The sequence below is a fragment of the Eumetopias jubatus genome, unplaced genomic scaffold, assembly GCF_037043125.1.
Source record: "Eumetopias jubatus isolate StellerSeaLion01/CBP00866 unplaced genomic scaffold, mEumJub1_p1.0 scaffold_10, whole genome shotgun sequence".
In the NCBI taxonomy this organism is placed as follows: Eukaryota; Metazoa; Chordata; class Mammalia; order Carnivora; family Otariidae; genus Eumetopias; species Eumetopias jubatus.
The window spans coordinates 123,510,634-123,536,354 of NW_028274816.1; the positions used below are offsets into that span (position 1 = coordinate 123,510,634).

At 35.8% G+C, this 25,721-nt stretch overlaps 1 protein-coding gene across 5 annotated transcripts in view; it reads right to left on the minus strand.

Annotated features, from left to right (window-relative positions):
- The window catches only part of NF1 (neurofibromin 1), a 276,151-nt gene that overhangs the window by 90,059 nt on the left and 160,371 nt on the right, over positions 1-25,721 (minus strand). For 4 of the 5 annotated variants that reach the window (XR_015769362.1, XM_028109132.2, XM_028109129.2 and 1 more), the window contains exons 31-36: positions 24,222-24,284; positions 19,508-19,666; positions 18,874-18,971; positions 17,661-17,807; positions 15,324-15,470; positions 11,967-12,077 (exon numbers count right to left, since the gene is read on the minus strand). Coding sequence is in view for 4 of the 5 variants with exons in the window: in XM_028109132.2 (XP_027964933.1) it covers positions 11,967-12,077; positions 15,324-15,470; positions 17,661-17,807; positions 18,874-18,971; positions 19,508-19,666; positions 24,222-24,284 (725 nt within the window). In the remaining variant the exon portion in view is untranslated. The remainder of the gene's footprint in view (positions 1-11,966; positions 12,078-15,323; positions 15,471-17,660; positions 17,808-18,873; positions 18,972-19,507; positions 19,667-24,221; positions 24,285-25,721) is intronic. The other variant, XM_028109131.2, reaches the window with a different exon arrangement.

The window sequence follows — 25,721 nt, forward strand, 5'->3', positions numbered from 1 at the left end:
TGCTTTCAGAACTAACCAAACATACATCTTTCAAAACTTTAAAAGTTTAAAGGACATGAGGCATAGGAGCAATAAGTACATGGCATAGTACTTATTGAGGGTTATCTTTTAAAAAGCAAAAAGTGTTTCCATTGCCAAGAGTGTCTGCGTGACTGCCACCCAAGAAAACATCCAAGTGTCCTATTCATGAGACAAAAATCCAAAGATGAAAGAGAAAAGTTATGGAAGGGAAGACGGGGCCTAATTGTTTCTAGAATAACATACTTAAGTTGCTTGAAATTCTTAAGAAATTGCTACATAAAATTTGTGAGCATTGAGATGATTTTATAAATAAGACCACTTTTCTCCATTTTTTAAGAGTTCTGAAAGAATATGTGAAGGTAGAAAGTTCTAGAAACACCCCAAAAAAAGGGTAGGCCAATTCAAGGTAATGTAAGTATATAAAGGAAAATACTGCTCTTATAATTGCTTGCTAGTTCCAAAGCTCCAGCATTAAATATGAGAAATTTAGATTTCCCAGATAAAAAAATTAACAACACAGTTGGTATTCTTACATCAATCCTTGCTACTATTGACCCAATGCTTACTATATGCTGGGCACTGTACTGCATGCCATTCAAATATTATCATAGTTAATACTCACAATAAACCTATAAACTTGGCACAGATCTCACAAGCCCTCATCTGAAACCCCTGGGATAAGATATAGTTCCGAATTTAGAGTTGTTCAGATTTTGAGGAAGACACAGTGCACATATTGTTTGTAGTAGTTTGGGTTCCGCCAGGAAACAGGTGGCACACTCAAATTGGGCTATTAGGGAATGTGTATAAAGGAGAGGGAAGGGTTTAGTCTAAGAGATATAGGGAAACTATAAAAGATAGTGAGAGAGTAGACCTGAAGGGTAGGGCAGGGAGCAGTTACCAGAGACCAGACACAGAGAGGGCTGCCCAACAAAAACTGTTACCTTCATGGAGGGATGCAGTCAACCCACAGTGACCTTGCAGGAAGCGAGCCAAAAGAATACATTATTCCCCATATGGGGAAATGAGTGGAAATGAATGAGGAAAGAAGCTCAATGCTATCTTCCACACAGGTCAGCCTCTCAGGGGACAACAGAATGGAGAAGTAGAGGGAGTGGATCTAGAGAGGCAAAGCCAAGTTATCCAGCACACAGCATAAACGAACTTCTGTCACAATGCCAAAATAACCCTCAACAAGACAACAGAAGTTTATTTCTCACTCGTATCATGTCATCCAGTAGTTCAATCACATCTAAGACCCCATTCTGAACCCTTGGTTTCTAGTGGGTGCTGACAGAAGAGAATAAGATGAAGAATGGTGAGGAGGCCTGGAAGGGGCACGCATCAGGGGAATCTACTTTCTGCTGACCAGCATGAAGTCACACAGTACCACCTAACTATAAAGATGCTTGGAGCGGTATGGTCAATGTGCCCGGAAGGAACAGAAGAAACACAAATATAAGTACCAGCCGTACTGTGTATTACATAACATCCACACTAAGTGGGACAAATACAGATAGTACTAACAGCAATGATGAAAAGCCTCACACCAATGCCGGTTAGGTATTTCCACCAACTAAGTTTTGGTACCAAATTTTTTTTTGGCAAAACTTTACATTTTCAGAGGATTTTGGATCTCAGAATTGCAGGAAAGCAATTATGAATGCGCATTATGATCCACATTATACAAATGAAAAACCCTCTCAAAGAGCAGTCAGAAAATAGAGATGGGACTTCAACTGAGACCTGTGATCGGCAAACGCACACTTGGGAAAACGGCAAATGACCAACTGGCTCTTACTATTTTTGACATTATTAATGATATCAGCCCTTGGACATGAAGAAACAAAGGAGATACTGCCACAAATTCTAATGTTTGTTGTGTCCTCTTCTGTCCCAGCACTCACTGTGCTAGTAGGTGGAGGGGACACAGATAGTTAAGAGGCGACGCCTGACCGTGAAACGCCAGAATGTGGTAGAACAAAGACTTAGGATACGTCTATAGTAAAAAGTAGACTCTGATCAGTGCTCTAAAAGTATGAAGTCTTAAAATGACTGATGCTCAAGTGTAGAATTAGGGAAGGCTCACATAAAAGGCACTGCCATCAGAGTTAGACCTGGAAGAAAGCACAAAATTTTGAACGAAGAAGAAGTACTTTGGGCAGACAGGGAAGACTGCACAAATGTACAGAGGCAGGAGGTATTTAAAAGCCTAAAAAATGGATGGCAAATGATTTTTGTTTAGGAGCATCTGAGTGCTGGAGAGTTCAGAATTTTAAATTTTACTTAATCATCATCACGAGGCCCAGGCAGCTTACGATTAGTAAGAAAAAAAGATAATGAGGAGTCCAAGGTTGGAGAGCCATTTGGCTAGGTGATGATGCATTAACTGAGAAAGAGATTATAAGAACCTATCTGGGTTCAAAAGTAGGAAAGGAAAAATTTTTGAATTTTAAATTTTAAGTATGTTGAGATTGAAGTGTTTGAAGCATCTCTAAGGAGTTATCTGTGCATTACCTGAGTACTCGGATTTGTAAATTTCTACTCCAGTTGCTAAGAGGCTTTTTATGTTGACTTCTAGGTCTAATCACGCTAACCTTCAATTAAGTGAGGTCCTCTATTATATGTACCATATAAATCAGATGTAGCAACCACTGGTTCTATTCATTCAGGAGAAAAACAAATCTTTATAGCAAAATAAAACAAGTGAGAAACATGTACTGACTTGTACTTCTGCCATTTATGTAGCAATTTCCTTTTATGTCAACACCACTGTTCACAGCCCTGCAATTTTTAAAGAGTGCTGGCCAATGTGATGAAAACATTAGCACAATACAACCGAACTTCCCTATATGCTAGTTGTCAAGGAAAAGAAGTTATCAAAAGACAAAATTCCTTTAAAGAATATACTTAATGTGCTTCAATGTGGATGGTTTAATGTATTTAAAAAACTTTGTTGGGAGGGGCGCCTGGGTGGCTCAGTTGGTTGGGCAACTGACTCTTGATTTCGGCTCAGGTCGTGATCTCACGGGGATCTTAGGTGGGATTGAGCCCCGCATCAGGCTCTGCAATCAGCAGGGAATCTGCTTGGCTCTCTCTCTAAAATAAATAAATAAATCTTTAACCAAAAAACAAAAAAACAAAAAAAACTTTGTTGGGGCACCGGATGGCCCAGTCACAAAGCATGTGACTCTTGATCTCAGGGTTGTGAGTTCAAGCCCCACACTAGGCGTGGAGTCTACTAAAAAAAAAAAAAAAATTAATAAAAAACAACTTTGTTAATGCAGTATGATAGTATCACTTTCATATGCAATCCTTTTCTTATTTAGTTTTATATTAATAAAGTTTAACTTCTTTTCTAATAGACTAATTATGTACTGTTAAATGCCTAGAATACTATATTCCCAAATTATTTTTAATACTTCAAAATAACCATGGTCAGAAACTACCAATAAACATATATACAAGATATTTAAGAAAAATAAAGACATCTATCTCTAATATACTTATTTAAGTCATGATAATCACAGCAGACAAAATAATATATTCCTCTAGTTAGTCAATCCAGTGAAAAAACTAATGAATACATAGATAAGAGGAATAACAAAGATATATTCACTGGGTTCTTTAAGCAAGTAGAGGGATGCCTGAGTTAAGCGTCTGCCTTCGGCTCAGGTCATGATCGCAGGGTCCTGGGATCTAGTCCTGCATTGGGCCCCTCCTCAGCAGGTAGCCTGCTTCGCCCTTACCCTCTCTCTGCCTGCCGGTGTGCTCTCTCTCTCTCTGACAAATAAATAAATAAAATCTTTTAAAAAAAATAAGCAAGTAGATTTTGGAAAGACTTTATTTGAATTCCTTGATCTCTGTCAAGGTCTGTCTGTTTAGGGGTGCCTGGGTGGCTCAGTTGTTAAGCATCTGCCTTCGGCTCAGGTCAGATCCCAGGGTCCTGGGATTGAGCCCCACATCGGGCTCCCTGCTCGGCAGGAAGCCTGCTTCTCCCTCTCCCACTTCCCCTGCTTGGGTTCCCTCTCTCGCTGTGTCTCTCTCTGTCAAATAAATAAATAAAATCTTTAAAAAAAAAAAAAAGGTCTGTCTGTTTACACCAATTGTTTGGAAAACACCCAACAGGAGATTTTCAAAGAGCAAATGGCAGGTCAAGTTCAGAACATGTGACTTCCTAATTATATTTAAAAAGCAAACAGTAAGAAGTTTAGATTACCCTCAGGATACTGAAGAAAGCCTGAATTCGTAATCCTCAAAGAAAAAAACATCAAAAGGTAATATTAATTTGAAATTTTCTGAATTATGTATTAGAACCAAATGTAAATATAGATTTCTAAAATTAAAGTTTGTGCTTTAAGTTTATTTTTTTTTATTTTTATTTTTTTTAAAGATTTATTTGTTTGAGAGAGAGAGAATGAGAGATAGAGAGCACGAGAGGGAAGAGGGTCAGAGGGAGAAGCAGACTCCCTGCTGAGCAGGGAGCCCAATGTGGGACTCGATCCCGGGACTCCAGGATCATGACCTGAGCCGAAGGCAGTCGCTTAACCAACTGAGCCACCCAGGCGCCCTGTGCTTTAAGTTTAAAAAAAAGAATATTTAACCATGACCAACATGAGCTAACTGTATTATCTCAAATGTGGCAACCCATTAGATCTGGATGTAAGATAAAAGAAAATTAGCCTTACTTTAAAAATGGTTTACTATTAAACTTTTGGTCTTTGTCTATACTACGCTTTCACACTCCACATCTACTAATGAATTCTGGACTAAGAGTCAGACTCAAGTTCTAGTTCTGGTCATTTTTAGATATGCGTACTCAGGCAACTTACACCCTTTGTCTGAGCCCATCCGTAAAATGAAGGAATTGATACTGATCCCTCTAAATTTTCCCCTATCTTAAAAACTGTTCTAGAGGGGAGGGGGGTGGGGGGATGGGTTAGCCTGGTGATGGGTATTAAAGAGGGCACGTTCTGCGTGGAGCACTGGGTGTTATGCACAAACAATGAATCATGGAACACTACATCAAAAACGAATGATGTAATGTATGGTGATTAACATAACAATAAAAAACTATGAAACTGTTTTTTGTTTTTTTTTTAAAGATTTTAATTACTTATTTGAGAGACAGCACAAGCAGGGGGAGCAGCAGAGGAAGAGGGAGAAGCAGGTCTCCCCGTTAGCAGGGAGCCCGATGCGGGGCTCGATCCCAGGACCCTGGGATCATGACCTGAGCCAAAGGGAGACACTTAACAGACTGAGCCACCCAGATGCCCCCAAAACTATGAAACTGTTAAACCAAAGATTGGCATTTCCCCAGTGCTGGAATGAGGTTTCCTTCAGTTTTCCCTCTTTAAAAAAAAGCTAGTTCTTAGATTTGTGTTCAAAGTGTCAGTAAATTTCTATAATTATTTTGAAACAGGAAAATGAAGTTCAAGCTATTAGTCATCAGCCTGTTCCTCCTATTTGTCACTAACACTTCGGGGATAACTACAACACTGATGACCTCAGAGTCTATGACAGACTCGAGTCCCAAGATGAGCCTGAATTCTATGACAACCCCAAATTCCAAGACAACTCTAAATGCCAACACAATCAAGACAACTTTAAATCTCCATATGACCTCAACATCCAAGACAACCTCAAATCTCCAAATGATCCCAACTATGAAGATGGCCTCAAAATCCAAGACAACCTCAACATCCAAGACAACCTCAAATCTCCAAATGATCCCAACTATGAAGATGGCCTCAAAATCCAAGACAACCTCAAAATCCAAGACAACTTCAAATCTCCAAATGATCCCAACTATGAAGATGGCCTCAAAATCCAAGACAACCTCAAAATCCAAGACAACTTCAAATCTCCAAATGATCCCAACTATGAAGATGGCCTCAAAATCCAAGACAACCTCAAAATCCAAGACAACTTCAAATCTCCAAATGATCCCAACTATGAAGATGGCCTCAAAATCCAAGACAACCTCAAAATCCAAGACAACTTCAAATCTCCAAATGATCCCAACTATGAAGATGGCCCCAAAATCCAAGACAACCTCAAAATCCAAGACAACTTCAAATCTCCAAATGATCCCAACTATGAAGATGGCCTCAAAATCCAAGACAACCTCAAAATCCAAGACAACCTCAAAATCCAAGACAACTTCAAATCTCCGAATGATCCCAACTATGAAGATGGCCTCAAAATCCAAGACAACCTCAAAATCCAAGACAACTTCAAATCTCCGAATGATCCCAACTATGAAGATGGCCTCAAATACCAAGACAACTCAGAAAACAGCAGTGAGCCCAAAGACAGCCATGACCAGAAGTGTGAACGCTACGAAAAGTGGTAGCACAACACTGAATCCAATGGTCAACATTCACTTTTTTTCTGTATATACTATGCTTGCTGTTTGTGTGTGCTCAGGCTGAAGTGAACTTGAATGGTCTGCATTCCTAGCTCAGTTCATTACTATCTGCTGAATTACCACAAGCACACTAAGAAAATCAAATTTATTTCTTAGGAAATCATCATTATTCTAACTAAATTAGTTGTAGATTTCAATTGTGTTAAGTTTAATTATTACCTTAATATAATGCTTTCCTTCCTTATAAATGCTAAAACAAGCAAAATACTACACATTTCCCTTTTAAATGTTTGCAAAATTGAACAGAAACTCAGATTTTTACATTAAAAGTTCAAGAGAAGAAATTATGTTGGTGATGTTTAACCAAAGTACGCATGTGTGTGTGACAGAGGATAGGGGATGGGGAATGAAGACCAGTGTGTGCTATTTTTGTAGTGTTTTATTTTTTATTAAATAGACAATATTAATCTTTTTTTTAAAGATTTATTTATTTGAGAGAGAGTGAGCACAAAAGTGGGAGGGGCAGAGGGAGAGGGAGAGAGAATCTCAAGCTGACTCCACACTGAGCTTGATCCCACAACACTGAGATCATGACCTGAGCCAAAATCAAGAGCTAGACACTCAACCAACTGCACCACCCAGACGCCCCAAAAGTGCTAATCTTAAAGGAAATACTATAGTACACACAAAACAATATACATATATATCTGTGTCACCATACTTCATGAATACAGAATAGTAATATGTTGTCACAGTAAAAATAAGGTGCCAATTCTGGTTTTCTTTTGAAAAAAATTTTTAAGTTTTTCTTATTAAGTAATCACTACACCCAACATGAGGCTCGAACTCATGACCCCAAGATCAAGAGTCACATGTTCTTCCAACTGAGCCAGCCTGCTAACTATTGTAATGCATAATACAGCTGGTCCAATAACAAAATTATCCTGCTCTGAGTAAACCTTTGTCTGGTGTTTGAAAAGGTCACTTGTAAATTAGATGCCTACAATTCAAAACTCTTCCATATAGAAATATATCTCATAACTATTGGAGAGTTTCATGCTGGTCTACAAAGGTTGATTTAGCCCAAAAACCTCGTACCTAACTTTAACACTGATAATAAATAAGTCATTACTAGTGCAGTTGTTAAGGTTTGAAACCCAGCTCTCATTCTTAAGAAATGTGCCACCATGAGTTAAATACATGACCCAGTGCGATTCCCAAACTTCAGTAATAAACTCACTACAAATAAATCACTTTGGATGCCTGTTGAATATATAGATTAGGCTCTCCCCAAGAGATTCTGATTTGGTAGCTCATGATAGGATCTGGGGATATGTTTGCTTGTTTTAATTCTCCAGGACATTCTGACAGCTAGGTCTGGGAATGACTAACAACTTCTCTTAAGTTTCAGTTTATACACATGTCAGTAACAGTGCCTCAGAAGGTTACTGTTAGGGTTAAATGAAAAATTCTATCACATGCACAATTTTCCTCATGCAGAAAAGCACTCAGGAAATGTTAGCTGTTACCATTATTATTACTACTAACTACCTCAAAAGCAATTGCCAGGTATCAGAATATTCCTAAGAGGAAAACTCTTCATTATAACTTTTAGGTTTTATATTTTTAATTATTCTTCAAAAATAACCTGTGTTCCCGGCAACAAGTCAAATAATACAGATACATAATAAATACTATAATTGGTCTTCTACCTTTTTGAATCATACTCCTCTGCAATGAGCAATGTGAACAGCTTAATGTGTCTATTTTCACACATTTCTCAGTCTATATATGCCTGTGCACACATACTTATATGACAAGTGTCAGCCTTCCTACTGGGTCTTTTTAAAGTGTAATGGAGAGGACTTCCATTACTTTCGGCTGCTCAGAATCCATTCTTCCTCATCCTGGTATCTGCCATCCAATTTTCCTTTGGGAAACCCTGCCCCTGGTGCCCTTTCAGTTCATGCAATTCAAGTTGGGCTGGCTTCACCACGGAGCTCCAGGGATGGGTGCATGATTCAGGCCTAGACAAGACATTCCATCCCTCTGCCACAGTGACTGCCTCAGGAATTGGCATATGACTCAAGCCAGGCAGTAAAACCAGCACTTCTGCTGTACCTACTAAGAAAGAGGTAATTTTCCCTCTGTTGGTAAGCTGAGAACACAACACATTGCTGGCCACAGGAAGAGCCTCCTGGGAATAAAATCAACCCAAAGCGGGGAGTCTGGGTGGCTCGGTTGGTTAAATGTCTGCCTTCAGCTCAGGTCATGATCCCAGGGTGCCTGGGATCGAGCCCCACCTCAGGCTTCCTGCTCTGCGGGGAGCCTGCTTCTCCCTCTCCCACTCCCCGTGCTTGTGTTCCCTCTCTCACTGTGTCTCTCTCTGTCAAATAAATAAAAATCTTTAAAAATTTTTTTTTAAATTTTAAAAAATTAAAAAAAAAAAAGATGACCTGGAAGAAGTTATCTGGGAATTAGGAAGTGGAAGAATAATGCTGCATTAGTATAGCTAAGAGCTAATAAGAGAGTCTCAGGAATGGCCGTGGGAGAAAAATGGTTTCCAAAGGCATTTTCAAGGTTCCTAAAAGAAATATTAAACCATTAAGATCCAATTTTAAAAAAAGAAAAATTACAACAAATACCAAAAGATAGCCCCTGATAAATGAACAGCACTAGGTGGTTATTTTGGATCACATGATTTCCAGCCAGGAGCATGTCCTTGACTTAAGGGGCAGCCAGAAATGTACTGGCTGACCAGAACCTAGCATGGAAAGTTTTGTCAAATAGGTGTATTTTAGCTGAACCACATTCTCTTTTTGGAATTTGAAGTATGCAGTGCTGAGGTAATGAAAGAGTTAGTAGCTGTGGCTAAAACTGAAAGGATACAGAAAGAGAAAAAACAGGGAGTTGAATATGAAGCCAAGAGAGAGTCAAAGATTGTAAACTAGTTCCAGAACTGATAGCCACCTAGCTCTGTCTACACCTGGGCAGGCTCTGCTGTGTAATTCATGTTTCTCCTGAGGCCTATCTTCCTGAGAAAAAAAGAATGTCTTCTTTGCAATAACAAAGGCCTAACTGAAACAATGTAACTGATTTGTCAGGGTCCCACAGCTAAAATCAAGACTAGGTGACTGATAATGAGGAGGATAAAAGAAAAAGTAAGAATTTAAAATGATTAGGGTTTCTAGCATGGGAAAGAATAATGATGTAACTGAGAAAGAAAATACAGTTGTAAAGAAGCTGATCTGAATATATACTGAATTAAGTTTTGCATATTTCAAGTCTGAAATGTCCTTGGACTATCTGCAAGGAGAATGGAACCTAAAAGGTCAAAAAATATTAACTAATACATAGTAATCTAAGCCACAGAAACACAGGAATATCAAAAGAGAAGTCAAACCCAAGTGCTCTTCGACAAAGTTGGCTTTGTAGAAATAAAGCCCTTACTATCCCTTTTTGGACTTGTACCATGGAGGAAGTGGGCCTCTCTGCTCTGAGCTACGGTGCGCTCAACTATCTTGGAGCTAAGACTTCATATCAGGTGAAAATGAAAGCTGAGAGGAGCTCCAGGGTCTAAACGAAAAGCTCAAAATATTGAAAATCTGAAATTGGAAGAGTCCTATCCAAAAACAAAAACCAAAAAAGAAAAGAAAACTTCAAACATACTCTGTCCAGAACTTTAAAGTCACAAAATAGACAGAATAGTTTCTATAAGTGCCGCCCCTCACTTTTTTTTTTTAAAACCTAAAAAGAAACAGATTCGAAAAAACCTCTAAGATTATGCAGCTAATAAAGTGACACAGTTGAGAATCCTTAGCATTCTTAAGTCACCACGTTCTATAGGTTTCCTGGAAATCTCTGGAAATCTCACTGATTTAATCCAACAGAGGGTGTCTGCATCAGGCCCGTCCTACCTCCCTTGGCCTTTCCTAGAACCTGCAGAGAAGCAACAATCTTACAGTTTCTGATCCTGAAAAAAAAACCTAGCTTTGAGGTTTTCCAGAAATCTTTGCTATTTATAAACAGGAATTTAAAGGGGGAGGAGGACATACATCTGCCTCTCTCACCAATGTTTCACTTTTAATTACTTTGACAAAACAGGGAGGGTCAAAATATACTGGTTGCATTAAGAGTTGGGGTTGAGGGGTGCCTGGGTGGCTCAGTCATTAAGCATCTGCCTGCAGCTCAGGCCACGACCCCAGGGTCCTGGGATTGAGCCCCGTGTCGGGCTCTCTGCTCAGCTGGGAGCCTGCTTCTTTCCTCTCCCTCTGCCTGTCACTCTGCCTGTTTGTGCTCTCTCCCTCTCTCTGTCAAATAAATAAAATCTTTAAAAAAATAAATAATTAAAAGTTGGGGTTGAAATACAAATATGGTTCATCTCTATTGTGAAAGAAAATTAAAATTATCTTAGGCAATTTAGAAACGGGTACTGATACAAAAGTTGGAGAGAACACTTTCAAGGGAAATAAAGAGATGTTACTCAGGAATTGTTCAAGAGGAGAGCTCAGGGTAAATGCAAGTTTCTATACTCTTGATTCCGTAACACCCAGTGCTTAGGACTCCTTGGTCTTAACGCTATCTGGATTATTTGATTAAATGCATTTCCCACCTTCTGCATTCCTTTCTTCAATCCTCCCCCACTATTTCTCAGCCTCCATTTATTCCCTACACACTGATAAGCTTTTGCCACTCATGACCATTCAGTCTACTGACATAATTTTTCAATTTATGTTAAATTCAGGAAACTTAGGAAGATTAATTCCTACAGCTACTGAACAGCAAAACTAAGATTACACATAGTCTTAAAATTCTAAAACCAATGGTCTCTCTGTTACACCACATTGTCTCTAAAGTTCAACTATCATGAGTTTATGTCATCAACAGAAAGAAGTAAAAATCACCAACCTATATCACAGATGAGTTCTCAAAAGGAAGGTAGAATGGAGGCAAGAAAGAGAAGGGAGGGCAAGGCAAGCCTCATACCTATTGTTAAGAAGGAGCTCACAGCATTTCCAGAAAGGCTTTCTAGGAACTAGCCCGGACTGAAGACAGCATGAAAAAAAAAAATGCAAGCATTTTTCCAGGCTGTCATCTGCACTATCCTTATAGAAATTTCCCATAGCTTCTCTGAATTATTTGTTAGGTCACCCCAATATTGTCAGACACAGCATATTACTGAAAGTTCTTAGAAACAGACTCTTAAAGTTTTATTTCTGCTTAAAAAGAAATGGTCCTGATTGTCATGTTGTAGATATTATTTAATCAGAATTCAGCTAAAAATGAAAGATATTTAGCAATCTTTCATTCTTGGTAATTAATCCATTGTAGGAAGTATAAAAAAACTGATGTAAGAAAGAGACGCCAATAGGAAATAGGTCTCCTGAAAAGCAATTTCTAATATACCATGTATCATTTTGGGACAGGATGGCTATTTATCCAGCTATATTCTTCCAGGTAAACTTGTCTTCAATTCCAGTAAAGTCAAATGGGAAAAACCAAACTTGCTATCTCTCTACATTTGTTATTATTTTTAAAACTCTGTTAAGAGAAACTAAAACATAGTATTTCTTACCTCCGTGCAACATAATAAAATATAGGATTCCCAGCTTTGGAAGTCCCAGCTTGGTAGAAAATGCTTAATGTTTTCAAAGCCTTGAATTCTTCTTTTTCATGTACTTGATGCCTGAAAGAAAAAAAACAAACAAACAACAGAGTAACTCATAGGCTTTATATTGTCCATGGAGTATTTCTAAAAACCCATGATTACAGCAATGATAAAATATTTAAAATGACAAAATATTTAAAAGGCAAAACACTTTCTGAAGGGCAATTTTAAAATAAATACCAAAAATTTCAAGGTGTTACTCTTTGAAAACAATGAGTTAAACTACTCATTGTTTTCTATCCTAAGAAAAGTACTGGGCAGGAATATTAACCATAGGATTGTTTTTTATCATGGTATTTTTTTTTCTAGAAGCCATTGAGTTTTTATTTATTTTTTTAAGAGTTCAGTTTATCAACCTTTTCTTTATTGGTGTATAATTTTGAATGATTAAAAAGGCCTTCATTTTGTACATGTTTTCTCCTTCATGGGAGTTTATCCTCATGAATGATATGAGCACATTTTTCCGAAGGTCACTCAGTTGTACCAACACCATTTATTAAAAGTCCATTCAATGGCTAAAATAAAAAACACAAGAAACAACAAGTGTTGGTGAGGATGTGGAGAGAAAGGAACCCTGGGGCACTACTGGTGGGAGTGCAAACCAGTACAGCCACTGTGAAAAACAGTATGGAGGTTCCTCAAAAAGTTAAAGATAGAATTACCATGTGATCCAATAATTCCACTCCTGGGTGTTTACCCAAAGAAAACAAAAACACTAATTTGAAAAGATATATGCACCCCTTGTTTATTGTAGCATTATTTACAATAGCCAAGACATGGAAGCAACCCAAGTGTCCACTGACAGACGAATGGATAAAAAAGAACTGGTGTATATACAGAATGGAGTATCACTCAGCCATAAAGAAGAATGAAATCTTGCCATTTGCAACAACATGGACAGAACTAGAGGGTCTAATTCTGAGTGAAATAAGTCAGTCAGAGAAAGACAAATACCATATGATTTCACTTATATGTGCAATTTAAGAAACAAAACAAATGAACAAAGAGAAAACAAAAACCAAACTGGTTGCTGGAGGAGAGGTGGGTGGGGGAAGGGGGAAAATAGGTGAAAAGAAGATAGCAGGAGGGGAAGAATGAAGGGGGGGAATTGGAGGGGGAGACGAACCATGAGAGACTATGGACTCTGAAAAACAAACTGAGGGTTCTAGAGGGGAGGGTGGTGGGGGGATGGGTTAGCCTGGTGATGGGTATTAAAGAGGGCATGTTCTGCGTGGAGCACTGAGTGTTATGCACAAACAATGAATCATGGAACACTACATCAAAAACTAATGATGTAATGTATGGTGAGTAACATAACAATAAAAAAATTAAAAAAGAGTACACTTATCATGATAAACACTGAGTAATGTACAGATTTGTTGAATCACTACATTGTACACCTGAAACTGGTATAACAATATATGTTAATTATACTGGAATGAAGTATTTTAAAAATACAGTTCCTTTTACCTACTATTTCTATGTGTCTTGTGTATTAAAGGGGGTTGGGGAGAGAGGTTGTATTATCTCAGTCCATCATGTTGCTGGTACCAGGTCAGCATTTGTTTAATATTAATGGAAACAACCTACATATCATTTTGTAAGAGAAACAGGAACACATGTGTATAGATAAATGACTGTGCGGTTGCCAGATGTCAACTGAATTACTTCTAAGAGTAGCTGAGAATTTTTTACTTTCTTCTTTAGATTTGTAAGTTTTGAATAATACAACAATTTTTATTTTTATAGCCAAGAAAATTATAAAGCTACCTTCATTTCTTTAAAACAAAAGTGGGTCTCAAAGAGCATCAGTGGAGCTGACAACAAAAATAACATTTAACATTTATTAAACACTATATATACCAGACCTTAAGTGTCTCACACATGTTACATCATTTAGTCTTCAAAAGCATAGAAGGTTGTTTTATAAAGGAAGTTAGGGTCTTAGGTGAGGAACAATAAAGGTTTTCTTAGAAAAGTGGAAAAATGGCGAGGATGTCCTCAGTAATGTTGAATAAAAAATAGTTTTATATTCTTGTACTATGCTATTTTCAATTAGGTACTATGAAAATTTTGTGTGGAAAATATTTCTTTAATCATGTAGGAATAAACATCTGTTACACCGAAATGAATAGAAGAACTAAAGATAAAAATTAAGCTGGAAAGGAGATTGTTACGTGTTCACACATTTTTTTTTTTGAGAGAGAGAAAGAGAGACAGAGCTTGAGATCACAAGTGGGAGAAGGAGAGAGAGAGAGAGAGAGAGACTCTTAAGCAGACTCTGTGCTGAGTGGAGCCCGATGTGCAGACCTGATCTCAGGACCCCGAGATCATGACGCAAGTTGAAACCAAGAGTCGGACACTTAACCAACTGAGCTACCCAGGTGCCCCATGTATTCACACATTTTTTTAATGGTATCAAAAAATTGGAGGCATGTGCACACAATATGATCGATAGCAGGCACTTACAATGGAAGGTACATTATATGCAAACCTGTAATGTGAATTAATTTCTGAATGTCACATTCTGCTTTGTTTCTAGCACATATTATGAACAAAACACTTCACCCACAGTCACTAATGAAGTACTTAATAAGTGACTAAGTATAAAGTACTGTGAAAGGTACTTTAAAGACTAAAGGATTCAGCACACTACTTTTGCTGTAACATCATAAAAGTGAATGTCTTAACAATGAGGATCTTTTACCTCACAAACTAAATCCTTCTAAATGAGATTCAAAACAAATGTCCACAGAAATTTTATAGCAATACTGAAATATACTGAATTTTCTGAGTCTCAATCTGAATGAAGTTAATAGCATTAACTTTTGGGAGGGTTCTGAAAAATGCTACAGTGTGGCAGAAAGAGTTCAGAAATTAAAACCACAGGATATATGAATTAGGTGTGGAATCTTGGGCAAATCAGTCACTCACTTTGAGCTGCAGCATCTTCCTTAACTATAATATAATTATCTACCCTCCCTTCTAAGTATTAAATGCAAAAACACCTCAAAGCAACATGACAAAGTACCATTCAATAAGATACTATTATTTTTATAAGAAATCAAATATAAAACAAAGCACATGTCAACAATATATAAAGTAAAAAAAAGTGGGATCCCAAAATATGGCAATGTGGTCATTAGGCTCATCTATCCTGATAATCCTCTATCAGAAATACAAGTATATCCAACAAGTGGCCTGGTAGTAAACCCTGCACCTCAAACAAAAGAAAGCAATTATTATTTCAACGTGGTACCTTACCTAGTCATAAATTCCTCAAACTTTGAACTGGTAAGGTTAAGGCTGGACCAGTGTGTATCTGCCACAGGTTTATGCTCTGGAGGACCCAGGTACGCAAGAAGTGTTGCCATCTTATCGAAAGGTCGTCTTCCAACAGCTTTGTGATCCCTAAATATAGCAAACTACTTAGAAAAAAGTAGCAGTTCACATTTAGCAGTACACATTACTTTAGATTATCATTGGTTGCTTTTCTTCTTACTGTCAGCTGGTGGTTCTTGCTGATTTGTAAGTAGCACCAAAAAGACCTCACAAGGGTTGTAAGTATACACTGGGGACATCTTAGAAGTATGACCACTCCCCAAACTACAAAATTTACATAAAAATTCTTCTTTTTTCTAGTATTCTTAATCTATTACCGTTAAATAGGCGATCAGTAAGTAAAAATAACGTTGTGATCCACTTTTTCCACAAGATGAAAAGAATCCTTTCTGAGAACCTACGCTTTACAAATTGGGATATATTTGTCCCTGATACCAGATCTCTGCTTAACCAGGGTAAATATGGATTTTCAATAACTATTAAGCATTTAAAACTATACAAGAATAACAAAACACTACTTCACAAACATCAAACTGGCAAAAGTTGTGAAGTTTCCTCATGCTAACTTTGGTGAGGATGTGTACATGGAGGTACACACGCAGTGCTGACCAAAATGTAAATCAGCAGGTACACTGTGAAAAGTAATGTGGCAGTATCTAGTAAAGTTGGGGCTGTGAGAAGCCCAGAACCCAGCAATTACACATTTAGGTAATACACAAGGAGACAAATATGAAGAATATTTATTACATTACTAATTAAAATAGTGAAAAACATAAAAAACCCTAAATATCAATTAGGGAATGTGAAAATAAATCTTGATACAGTCACCCAATAAAGCACTAACATAAGTTAAATAAATAATAAATCTCAAAATACTGTGTGAAGAGACTATATTCATTATATAATTTCTGCAAAATTTTAAAACACACAAACTGTTATACATACCTATAATTTCCTTATTTTGTCAGTTACACAGAGGGAAGTTATATCTTTTCACCCAAGAAATAAAATGTTATAAAGATCTGAAGTGAAATAGCAAACTAACGTCAAAGCTAGATGGTAGACATGGGTCTCTCTATACTATAGCCTATACTCCTCTGTATGTTTGCAATGTGTATTTTTTAAAAACAACCAAATTAAAAAAAAACTGTAGCATCACACTACATGAATATGTATGTGAATTATATAAATGAATGTTTGCATTTAAAGGTTCCACAGTTTATTTTAGTGTGACAGATAAAGCATCTTCAATCTTCCTCTATCAGGGCACACATCAGTCATGCCCATATCACTTTAATCCACTAACAATTCATGAAAGATTAAAATGCTCTCTCTTTTAACCACCATCTCCTAATTAGTTAGCCTTAGCTTCATGGTCTTCTACCACTTCCATGAATGAGCAAACCATTTTTATTAGCATTTAAGATTTTCTGGACTCATTTTATATATATATATTTTTTAAACATTTTATTTATTTATTTGACAGAGAGAGATACGGCGAGAGAGGGAACACAAGCAGGGGGAGTGGGAGAGGGAGAAGCAGGCTTGCTGCTGAGCAGGGAGCCCGATGCGGGGCTCGTTCCCAGGACCCTGGGATCATGACCAAAGGCAGACGCTTCACAATCTGAGCCATCCAGGCACCCCTCAATTTGTATTTGTAAAAGAACTCCTCACGCATAGGAATTTGGACCCTTTAACACAACTAGAAAGGATAGCAAGTGATTCAGGCCACAACAGACTTTAACTAAAAACAGCTAATAATACCCAAGTTAATACTTTTTAATTACTGAGTGTTTTCTGCATAAAGCTTTATTTGCATATACTTGAGAGTATCACAAATAGAATCAGAACACTGGCAATGTTTTAATTATTAAATTCCTGAGAATGAGCTACTCTTCAAATTCAGATGCCAATACTCATTTGAGCTTCTAGTAAATTTAAACTTTACATTGTGTTGCACGTTTGATGTGTTGCAAACCAGGAAAAAAAAAAAAAAACCGAAAGGGCTAATTTGTGATTTTTCAGCTTAACCTTTAAAAAAAAAAGTCTGTAGCACCTTGGTGGGCTTGTTGATCATTTAATATGAATCAACCCTTTGCCTATTTATTTTTTAAAAGAGTCTAGAATTCTACATTTCTCTTTCCAAACCACAATTCTTATTCTGAGCAGATGCAAAATAAAAAAGCATTATTCAGGACCAACAGTTTTTATAAATTAAAACTAAGAATTTTCAAAATCTCCATGACTGTGAAATCCTACCTGTTGCTAGAAAGATACTGGCCAATTTTCTCTTGATTGTTCCAGAGCAGACGATGTAAAGCAAGCACATTGCCATCACTGATGAAGGAAAGACTATGATTTACTGCATCACTTGTAGGACAATCAGATGCTATATCAAGGAAAAACCTTAAAAAATACAAAATCATTAGAATTTTTAAAACCAGATACACTCGTATCTATGTTTGAATCAAATTTATATGAAGTAACTTTGTAAAATAACTAAGATTACAAGTATGGAGGATTATGATATTATTCACACATGACTGTCATTAAACAAAACAAGAAGAGACAGGAGAAATGGCTTTCCATTTCTGATACCTGACTTTGGCTTCAGAATAGGTTTTGAAGTCAGACAACAGCAAAATTTAGATGGATGAGACTTTGGATCGAAGCCAGTACTTTACAGCTAAGGAAACGGAGACCAAAACAAGACAAAAGAAAGACCTCCCCAAAGTTATACAGCCTATTAGGTCAGAGCCAGGATTAGAACTTTTGTTCTCTTAACTTTCTAGGGTAGTCAATCTGCTAGAATATGAATCCTATGCTGACATTCGCTTTTTTCTCCAATACAGCTTGCAGTCCCACCATATACCTTTTAAACTCCAACTAGAAAGAAGTTGATATGAACCGTAATGAAAAACTGGAAGGCAGAGTTGTACAAGTCTAGCTTAGACTATGTATGACTTAAAAAACAACATAAAAAGCAGAATTCTGGACCTTAACTTACATTTACAAAGCACTTTCTCATATACTGTATCACTTGTTTCTTTAAAGTCAACTCAGACAGGCAAACAGTATTGTCCCTATTTACAGATACACCAACAACTCAAACTCAACATCAAAAAAATTGTCATTATACACTATTATGCATTATGTGTGCCATTTTGGTTTCAGTTTTTACTTGAAGGAATCTTTTTCTTCTTCCTCTCCTCCATATTGTAGCAACCTCAAGTCCTTTATTTTTGTAGATGTGTCAAAATTCCCTGCTGGTTTTGAAATATGGAAATCACTACCAAATTATAAAGAATATGGATTTACTTTGCCACTGTCTCTTACATAAAATAAAATAAGATTAACTCTGCTCTTGACCTAGAGAGGAAAGAGGAAAAAACCTACACAGGAGCTTCATGTAGACCTAGTACCCAGACTTAAATGAAAGTGACAATATTTAAGTCAAATAGAGCAGTCCTACCTCCGTGCTGCATCAAAGTTGCTTTTCACAAAATCATTAAAAGGCCGCATATGCTCTTCTTTTGTGAAAAGAACATGATTGGCAATACTCTGCAGTATCTAAACAATGGAACAGGGTTATAAATAAGATCATTCATTGTATGAAGCGTACGCAATCATATATTCTTTAAAAAGTACTAAATGTCTCATTGATATAATTTCTACTGGTAATTAAAGTAAATTATTACTCATTCTATAAATACTAGGTGTTGTTTCTGTTCTTTCCCAAATATAAATTACTGCATATATACACATATATTTATTTAAAAACACAAAAATACATATTAAAAATTTTAAACGTCTTTCTTAATAAAAAGAATCATACAGTCTCCATTTCAGAATTTCCAGAATGAATACATAGAAAACTATCTTCAGAAGACATTTGCTAAGATTGTTTCCCCATGATAATAAGGTCCATCAAGTATCAGTCTAATTAATTCCTTTGTAATTTAACAAATAAAAATAAAACAAAAGTATATAAGTGAGAACCATAGGGTATTTTAAAAATCAATTCAAGTATAAGTACAATAAATACGAAAAACGGAAAATTTAGCTGGAAGAGAAATTTTAAATAAATTATCAAAATAATTCTTCACCTTTGACATTAACTTCAAGCCCCTTTCGATTCTAGGTGGTGGCTTTTTATCTAAAATCCCTGCTTCATATGGTGAGACAATGGCAGGATTGATAAATCTGAGGAACATGGCACTTCCCACTGCACCGATGCTGTTCTGAGGGAATCGCTGGCTAACCACCTAAAAACAAAGAGTTGAGAATTGACTATGTGGTTTGAATTTAAAAAGGAAATGGGAAGAAAAAGCTCGAGGGTCAAACTTTCACACAAAAACTCTGAATAGATCAACCCTTGCAAACAACACATTTCTACTTTTTCCTACTCCCAACATATCAGTAAATAAAGTTTATCCTCAATTCTTGCCCTCCATCCTTTTAAAGCACAACAAATATCTAAGAAAAAAGAAAAACCTCATGAATGAGTGGTGTGGGAGAGACCTGAGAAAAGATCTTACGTTTGTCATTGCTGTTTATACTCCAAGTTTGGTAAGTAACAAAAGCATACCAAATTTTCACACAAATATTATCATATTTTACTAAAATTAAGAGACATGAGAGTGTGGTCAACTCTTACAAGACGAGGCTAAGTTTTCAACAGCATACCCTGAAACATCCAATATCTAATAGTAAATACTTACATTTTGTTGTATACCTGGTACAACTGAATATCTTGAGCAAAATGCTTGCCACACACAAACAAGAGTTAGTTTTTTAGATTCCTATCAAGAGAAAAAACTTACTTACAAGAAACATTATTGTCAGTTCCATTTCTTCCTCAGAATGCTTTATAAGATAAGGACCTATTATGTAAATCATGGAGGAACAGGAGTTCTTGGGGACCTAAAAGAAAAAAGGATCCCACCAGCAGAAAAGAGAACCCTTTTGTGTACCTCAGGGCATAATTCTGTCAAATAAAACAAGTTAAGGAAACAAGAAATGGTTGCCCACACTGAAAAACATCGTGAGCCCAATATTTAAAATTATTTTTCTCTTTCTTTTTATAAAACATTCTACACTGAGGGTAAAGTAATAGGCACATTAGATTAGGGAAAGTGTTAGGAAACCGGCTCAGCTCCCATTTCTTTTCAGTGACTCCTGTTTGAAGTTAACATATGAAAATCATATTATTCTAAAACTTACATATTTTTTACAGATAATACACCCATATATTTATTTTTCAAGAACACTTTTATAACATTTTAATCTCTGCACCTGCTCTTGCTTAGTGTAGCTAACTGCTGCTTAAAGCAGTGGTGGCTATGGCAGCAAAGCCGCAGCGCTCCAGGCAATATCCAAAGAGTCTAGGGACAGACACACATTTCAGAGGATATTGGGGGGAAATGAGAAAATGGGATTTATGTGCAGAATCTCACAAAACTCTAGCTTACTTTATGATGCTTTAATGAATTAATACTTCTTGTCACGAATTCACATGGTTCACTGACTCCAGATTAACTCTGGGAAGAATAAGGATTATTTCATTTCTTTCTATGCCCTTTAGTGTTTCATGTGGTATACATTTTAAAAGTCTTCTTATTCACTGCCTGAGATCTCTAAATAGTTTTCTACCATATCCGGTAGAGAATTAATAAATGTAAGATCTCAGAGAATGATTTTTTAGGCCGAAGAATATCCCCGTAAGTGGCGATAACAGAAAGGAGTTGTAACTAACAGAGTCTCACCTTCATTTACACTACACAGCTCAGAATGCTTTCTTTGTCTTAAAGCCCTCTGAGTGCTACTGCATGAAGGACAGCCTTACACCTAAAAGGAAGCTGGTGCAGATGACTAAATACAGTAGCCTTACTAGAACAGCTTTAAAACCCAAATACCATTTGAGAATTATTTTTGGCTGAAACACAGTTTTAGAAATAGAATTAAGAAGAAAATTCAAGCGTTTTTACCACTCTAGTACAGTATTTAATCTTTTGGGGAGTAGGAATAGAAAAATGAATGTATACATTTACACAGACAAAATTCTTCATATAATTTCAGAATGTTCAGGGACCACCATTGCTACTGAGTGGTTCTTTTAGAACTCCCAAATTTTAATCTTAAAACAGAAGAAACTTAACAACAAACCTACAAAATTTTAAAGCTTTAAGGAATGAGTTAGCAAGAAGAGTAATAAAAACTGCTTTATATTTAATTTCAAATAGGTTGTTTTAAAAGAATAAGCATATATTCAGTTTAATCCACTAAAATCCTAAAACGGTTTTTAAAAAATTAAAAGACATAATTTGGTTTCCAAAGAACCATTTATAAAATACTAATCTGCTGTGAAAGTATCTCATAAAAACCAGCACATTTTTGAAAAATGCTACTTAATAGTTTTGTCTAGAACAAAAAAGTTTTAAAGTGTGACTCATTTATACCTGACTTAATACTATTCAATTTCAAAATTTAATGAAAATCTGGGTGAATTATTTCCCAAAGGGAGAATATTGTCAAACTTCTGAAAAGTTTTTTCAACACCATAACCTTAAATTATAAATAAACTTTACTATCCTCCACATCTGCAAAACTAATTCTTGTCAAAACTCAAAAGTACCCACACCTCAGAAACACAATACTGTTTCTGGTATCATATAATTCTTTTCTCACTGATGATAGTATATTTTTGGACCTAAAACCTGATATGTGTAATGAATATCAATAAAAATCCTGTATAACAAGTTTCATGAGGCAATTTAGAAAAAGTTTTTTCTTTCACCACTAATGAACATCAATGCAATTTTACTTCATAGTATACATACTCAAGTGGGTTTTTTTTTAATCTATAAAAAATCTAATTTAGATCCCAAACACATTCTGCATAAAAGATCAAAGTTGGGCTAGTCTGTATGCTAAAACCAGTTATCTGTCAAATGTCCTTTTTACTCCCCTTAGTAAAATCTGAACAACATGGTACAAATAAATACAGTAATAAACTTTACATTAGCAAGAGGATCACTACCCACACATCCTTGATTACCTGAGTGAGGCATACAATAAACTTCTCAAAGGAGCTCTAATTATACATTATTTGTTTGAGTATAATAAATGGAATTATCTGTAATATGACTACACAGCTAATAAACCAGGAGTCAGGACCTTCTCTCTATATTTTACATATTCCAATCCATTACACATACACCCCAAAAAAGAGCTTGCTTTTTAAAGAAAAGATCATTAAATTCTTAAGCCAAGACTCCATAAACCAACGTTTTAAATTTATGATGACTATATTGTCTTCATACTTTGGAATGTGTTCTACAATACCTCAAATTACCAATTAGTTTCCCTTTGTTTCCATGAGGACCTCATATCACCTGTACTGAGAAATACATTCCAAAACTCAGCATTACCCAGAAACTTAAAAAAAAAAAAATCTGAAAATAACACTAGGAGAAAATAACATTTCAAAGAACAATTTTAGACAAAATCTTAATTTAAAAAAAAGCAGTGTTAGGAGGCTAGAAAACATGCTCTTAGAGAAACACAGAGAGCTGGAATTTTAATTTTTGTGATATACTACACAATGCCATTAGTAAAACACTGAACAAGAGTGTTAGAAATAGTAAATTTCAACAGTGATGGTGTATATATGTTAAACCCATATACGCTGAGAATTAGAAGCATTAGAAAGAAATGTTTTAAGCAAGACAGCCATCCAATCCAATCCAATCCATTTGCTCACAGCTGACCAAACTTACTTAGCATACTCAAAATCCTGAGTGTACATAAAAGCATAGGTGTCTAAATTTTAATTTAGTTCTGAATTTAAAACAGGAACTTATTATGTGTAAAGCTCAGACAAGGAATGAAAGATGAAACCAAATGTATATTCTAAATTTTACCTTTGTACCTAAACTACCTACATGACTCCTAAAGGTTGGTTTTTTTTTTTTTTTACATCTTTCTCTAAAATCATTTGGATTATATGAACAAAGATTAATACTCAGCCTGATAAGTCATAGTGATGACGAATTCAAAATGAATGCACATTTGAACCAAATTCCACTCGTGGGGAAGAAAATAATTATGACTCCCGTAATTTTCTTCCTTTTAATTAGGGCAAGTTCACAGAAATAGGCGGTATATTCTTATCATGTTTCTCTACAAATAGGGAGTCACTGAGTTTTCCTTTATTTCAAAAGTACTATATTCTCAGTCCCAATAGTTTAATAATGACTTTCTCTAAGGTAGAGGTTTACCATTAGGATTTTTATAATCTAAGCACAAATATCTAGATTCTGGCTGAGACTGTTTAGATAAAAATATAAGGAGTAAAAAAATGAATCTTTTAGGTAAGATTTAGAAAGTGACACTTTCCCTCCATATACTTCTAACAATGAAGAAAAACTTTCACCTCTAGGAAAAAAAAACACTCACATTACCTGCAACAAGAAGCAAGAATGAAGAGAGTCAGCATTTCCTAAGGCCTTGAAATTAAGTTTCTTTTGCATTCATTTATAATTTTAAACATAACAATAATAAAATTAGACCAGGGATATCCAATGCAACAAATGCCCCCAAAATGCCTTTGGGATAAATCAAACCAAAGGAACACAGAGAATGTTTTGATGTAACTTAATTCCAGGGTTAATTGAAATGAAAGCTATTTTGTGCCAGAATTAGTAGAATGATTTTACAGTGAAGGTCAAATAGGCTGAAGTGAAGATGTTCTTAACAAACAGCAAAAGATTTTTGTTTTGCTTTGAAAGAAACAGCTAATAAAAAGTTCTCCAAACTTACTGATTTTTTGTTTTCCTTTTTTTCTTTTACTGTAGCTTTATTCAGTAGGGAGTGGCAAGTTGCCTACAGAACAGAGATGAGCACAAACAAGTCACAGCACCAACTACATACAGCAACAAAAACAATGTTGGCTTGTACATAAAATTACATGATCAAATGTAACACAAATGGAATCAACAAAAAATTAGAAATCAACTGAATTTTGAGGGATGAATTTTATTTCTGGATTTTAATTTTTATTACATTTTTAAGCCAAAGCACTAAATAAACAGCAAGAAATGTTGAGACAATCATATCTACTATTTCTGGCTATAAATCACAGAAAAGTTCTCCCAAGTAAATTTGAGGGTATTTAATAACTACATTTAATTCCTAGCTTTTGATAAATTTCATGTAAGATGTTCATTGTAAGTAGATCACACACTAAAAACACTTCTATGTGTCTACATAATTTTTTCTTGATAAATATTTCTCTGTGTATCCTTCAATTGACTTAAAGTTCTTTTTTCAACAGCTGGCATTTAATTTAGATCTACTGATTTAAAAAATAAACATTAAATGGCTAAATATAATGGTAAAATTCACTTTAGAGATTCTGAATTAAAAATCTCTAAGAAAGATTCTCTTAAAATTTCACATATTTTTCTGTTTGCAGGCTACTTCCTGAAAAAGTTCTAATCAGAGGAGGTTAAAAGTTCTGCAACATTTGGAAGAAGAATGTTACCAGCTCAACTAGAAATAAGCATTAATTAATATTAAAGTGAAGAAACTGCAGAGAAAATTATAGAATAAAACTATAAGCCCACTTAAAATTTTTCACATATTTGACTACCAGAATGTATCAAAAAACAAAACACCAAAAAGGAAAAACAAAAAACAAAAAACACAGAAATACTGGCTTCACCTCTCAGAGTTCCTTCTTAAGCCAAAGAGTTCTTTCATATGTAATGTGTACATACATACACACATACACATACATATGTGTGTGTGTGTATATATATATATAATTTTTTTTTTTAATTAGGCTCCACACCCAGCGTGGAGCTCAACATAGGGCTTGAACTCACTTGATCAAGTTCCTGAGATCAAGACCCAAGCTGAGACCAAGAGTCAGACGCTTAACCGAGTGAGCCACCCTAGGCCAGAGTTCTTTTAAAATTAAGACTCCTGGTTGGACTAGACAAAGCACATTTTTAATACCTTTAAAACCAAGTTAAATCCACCATACATGGCATTTTATTCTAGAAATTCAGTGCATTCAACACCATAACCTTAAAGTTACTTCATTTGTTTGTTCATCCATCCATCCACCCATCCACCCATCCACCTATCCAAGGAGTTATTGTGCATCTAATATGCTAGATATCACCCTAGGCATCAGAAAACAGCAGTAAAACAAGACGACACAGTCCTTTCCTCATGGGGCTTTGGTTCAAACTTTAGACTATATACAAAATACTAGTAACCAAACAGACCATGAAAACACAGTTTCATGCATTT